We start from the raw sequence: 3,945 nt of genomic DNA on the forward strand, positions 1-3,945 counted from the left end.
GATTGTTACATGTATGTTCTGTTACCTGTAACATGCTGCTGATTGTGTTTGTGCTGTTTGTTGAATTAAAAAACAACAAACAACAACAACAACAACAACCAAAAAAAACCTGGGGACCCAGTCTGAAATCTACCGGAAGATAATTAGACCTGTTCCAGAATGTGGTCGACCCAAACCGACCCAAGTAAAGAATCAGTCTGATATAATGATACGTTTTAATCTTTGTACAGTGAAGAATATAAAGGTTAAGTAATTCAGCATCGAACAGAAATAAAATGGGGGAAATGCAGCACCCTTTGCCTTATTAACACTACTACTGTAGAAAGCACGAGCTAATTTGGAAGCATTAATTGAAAATAGATTGGGAAAAAAAAAGAAAAACTGCAGCATGATTTATAAGGGGGTGTTATTGCAGAATCTTAATTTCATTCTAGGAAAAGAGCTGCTTGTGAAATACAATGACATCAGTCGGTAAAGAAAGAATTGTTGAAATCTCGTCACAGTCACTGTTGATGGCTGCAAGCTGCAGAGATTCCAGCTGTGGCCAATTACTGTGAGCCTGTTGAGTGTGTCAGCTGTCCACACAGTTTGCCAGCTCACTCAGCTCTGATTTAGTGACTTGTGTGTCTCACAATGTTAGAAGTTATTAGAGCGAGGCAGTGAGAATCCCTGGCTACAGTTGGTTATATTTGCCGACATTGACTCAAATGAAGTGATTGAGTGAGGTAACTTTTAGATGGCAAACAGAATATGGCATATTCTAAAGGGAACATATTTGACTCAAGAAAGCAAAAGGGCAAAGATATCCAAAAATATATAGTAAGTAATTGTAAAGAATATTAACATGGCATAATTTCATCCTTTGGCATCAGGGCATCTGAATGAACTTGTGTACTTGAAATATGTGAATGTTTAGAAATTATCTTGCACATCATCCCTGTATACAAGAAAGATGTCAGGCTATGATTGGTCAGAGTCTAATGTGACCAAAATGAAAGGTGAAAATAGAATTAAATATGATATTGACTCGTAGTCTTTGCTTTTAGCTTTGTTCTTGCTTTTTCAATAAAACTGTTTAGTTAAAATGTATAATACCATGTCACATTTACTGTTTACCTGCTCATTATTGTATTATCTTAGGTGATAAATAATGATTTTTATACACATCTTACCTTGATTGTTTCCATTGCGTTCAAAGAGAAGTGATTGTGAAAGACAAAGTAGGGGACATTTCTGAGTGTTGGTACCCATCACAGGTACGCACACTGGCCAGGACGGATGAGGCTCGAGGCCTTCTGTGGCTGATGGAGGAGGAGGCCATTCAGCCTGGAGGTTCAGAGGAAACCATGCTGGAGAGACTCTTCAGCTACTACGGCTCTGTACAGCGAGAAAACAAAGGTGAGCGCTCAACCTGTCACCACCGGCTAAAGCAATCCACAGAAGGTTTCCTGGAGGCTGCAGGAACAGCAGACCGCACTGCTCATCCTTGTGACATCATGGAGACAAACGGAAATGTTTCTCATTTGTTGCAGGAGCCAGTCTGCTGCTGCGAGGAGACAAGCCCCACCTCTTCCTGTTGGGTCACAGCCACGGGACAGACTGGGTGGAGTACAACGCTCAGGGCTGGCTGAGCCATGCCAAGCACAACCCTGCCGCCCAGAACGCTGCCACACTGCTGCAGGACTCCCAGAAGTACGATCACACACGCAACATTCAGTTATTAGAGACCGTGGCAACAAGTAATCAGTGCTGGTCTGTTTATATACTGCACATGCATGTTTCAAAAAGTGCCCCCTAAACTGTGCTGCTGTTAAATTAAACATAACTGAAAGAATAACAAAAAAGTCTTTCTGTGCACCAGATGACTTTCCTGGAAAAAACCTGACAGACATTGAAGCCCTGTAGTATCAGTCTGACCAGCTGAAGTAATTGCTTGTGGAATTAAAAAGGTTATAGTACTAAATCATTAAAGGAGCAGTTCACCCACATAGCAATAAAAACATCTTTCACTTACCTCTAGTGGTATCTATACATGCAGATAGTTTTGGGTTTTACTTTGACTGGTTTGGACATATCTGTCTCTGAGATTTCTGCTTCCACCTTAATACAGTGACGGTGAATGGAATTATTACTATACAATAATTCAGTGTTCAACATTTAAACCACAAATTCCATTTATTTGTTTAAATAACAAATGCAAGATCATTGTAGTATGTGAAAACGAAGCTACTTTGTCTTAACTTAAAGGGAACTTATCATAAAAAATTCACTTCATAGAAGTCTACTAGCAACACCGGCACCTCCGCTTAAGTCCACTTTTCAGAGTTCAGCATTCCGTTCATTCTCGTAGTAATTCACGTAGGCAAGTAATTCAAGTATGTTTTGCTAAAAAATACAGTATGGCTTTTACAGATGGCGGGCTGTGGGGGGTAACTATGTCGTTATTCGGAAAAGGTAAAAGACCCTGCCTTGAGGTAGAAGCTAAAAGAGTTAGAGGAACTGCGGTCAGAGGAACTTAATAATCCCCAAATTTTATATGACACTATATATATGACACTATATGAAATCATTTCTTCATTTTTTGTATATTACTATATTGCTATTACTTACAGTATAACCAAAAGTTTCCAAAGTGACCATGGTGCCAGTCACTGTGCTGTGCCAACGCTGAATACAATATGTATTATACATCGGTCATTACTTAAAATTGTTAATATAGCAAAAAATTAAAAAGCAACTAATGAAACTGTACTAGCAATTAATTCTAATCAAGTTCAGACCTTTCAGTATCCATAATGAATGAGAGGTTTGAGAGCAGTAGGCTACAGTGTGGGCCAAATGATGCAGGGGGCATCCCAACAACAGCAGAATATGCCACTAAAGCAGTCCGAATAGTTCCCTGTATATTGTAGTATTAATAACTGCGATAAGAAAGAAACATGTCCTGTAAGTAATGTGCATGCAAATACAAATGCAATTCATCCTTCTGCCACAACAGGAAGAACATCAGTGGACTGTTTATGGGCCGGGCCAGCGGGGCCACAGTGTTGTCAGGCTCTATTGCTGGTCTGGAGGGCAGCTCCCAGCTTGCCCTGCGACGAGCCACCAGCATGAGGAAAACCTTCACCACTGGCGTGGCTGCTGTCAAGAAGAAGAGCCTGTGTATCCAGGTTAAACTCCAAGTGGTAAGTGGAGGAGACGCTGATTAAAACTTGTATTTCATTCCTAATAAAGGCGCTTTTTGGGTATCGGTGAACAGCAATTGCAAACTGGGCTTATGTCATTGCTGAAGTAATATACTGTGCACCTAAAATGCCCTGGATTCTTATATCCATCTATTCATACAATAAATCCCTGGTTGTGGTACATCATCCAATAAATCCACCAATCCCCAGGTTGCTTTCCTCACTGTTAATGTGAAAACTCAACCCTGTTCACAATTGGGTTTTAATACAGTACCTCAACATTCATCTGGGTGGAGGTTTAAGGATGTTAGTTTTGGGTATCAGTGCCGATACTTGTTGGATACTGAGTCTTATTCACTTGAACTTGTGCACTCCTTTAATAGAAAACAATCTACAGAAAACAACAAGTACAGTACTGTAAATGTTCATGTCATTGTTTCATAAAAGCACTACTGTAACTATAATAGAAATGTACGTTGATAAATTGAGTATAAGCATTTCAAGAGGTTTTGTAAATATACCTTGTCCGTACCCTTCTGTTGGTTTTGCTGTACCTGTTAGGGCGGGACAACCTACTCCATCTATGTTTTGTATGAGTACATAGAGCTTAGTGTGATTCCCAACATAGCTCCACCCAATTTAAACCCGACGAGATGTCTAATCAGCCAGAGTAATTGACGTGTGTGTGAGTGTGGGTGTGGGTGTGGGTGTGGGTGTGGGTGTGGGTGGGTGGGTGGGTGTGCATAAAAATACTATTGAG

General features: G+C 40.3%; 1 protein-coding gene and 1 long non-coding RNA gene across 17 annotated transcripts in view; both read left to right on the plus strand.

The window, feature by feature from the left end:
• Positions 1 to 3,945, plus strand: part of LOC116695664 (uncharacterized) — an 813,105-nt gene that overhangs the window by 619,317 nt on the left and 189,843 nt on the right. The window lies entirely within an intron of this gene.
• Positions 1 to 3,945, plus strand: part of LOC116695586 (unconventional myosin-XVIIIa) — a 157,236-nt gene that overhangs the window by 65,385 nt on the left and 87,906 nt on the right. For all 16 annotated transcript variants that reach the window (XM_032525935.1, XM_032525936.1, XM_032525943.1 and 13 more), the window contains 3 exons: positions 1,257 to 1,398; positions 1,533 to 1,692; positions 2,999 to 3,185. In XM_032525935.1, coding sequence (XP_032381826.1) covers positions 1,257 to 1,398; positions 1,533 to 1,692; positions 2,999 to 3,185 — 489 coding nt within the window. The remainder of the gene's footprint in view (positions 1 to 1,256; positions 1,399 to 1,532; positions 1,693 to 2,998; positions 3,186 to 3,945) is intronic.

This window comes from Etheostoma spectabile, chromosome 9 (assembly GCF_008692095.1).
Source record: "Etheostoma spectabile isolate EspeVRDwgs_2016 chromosome 9, UIUC_Espe_1.0, whole genome shotgun sequence".
NCBI classification, from domain to species: domain Eukaryota; kingdom Metazoa; phylum Chordata; class Actinopteri; order Perciformes; family Percidae; genus Etheostoma; species Etheostoma spectabile.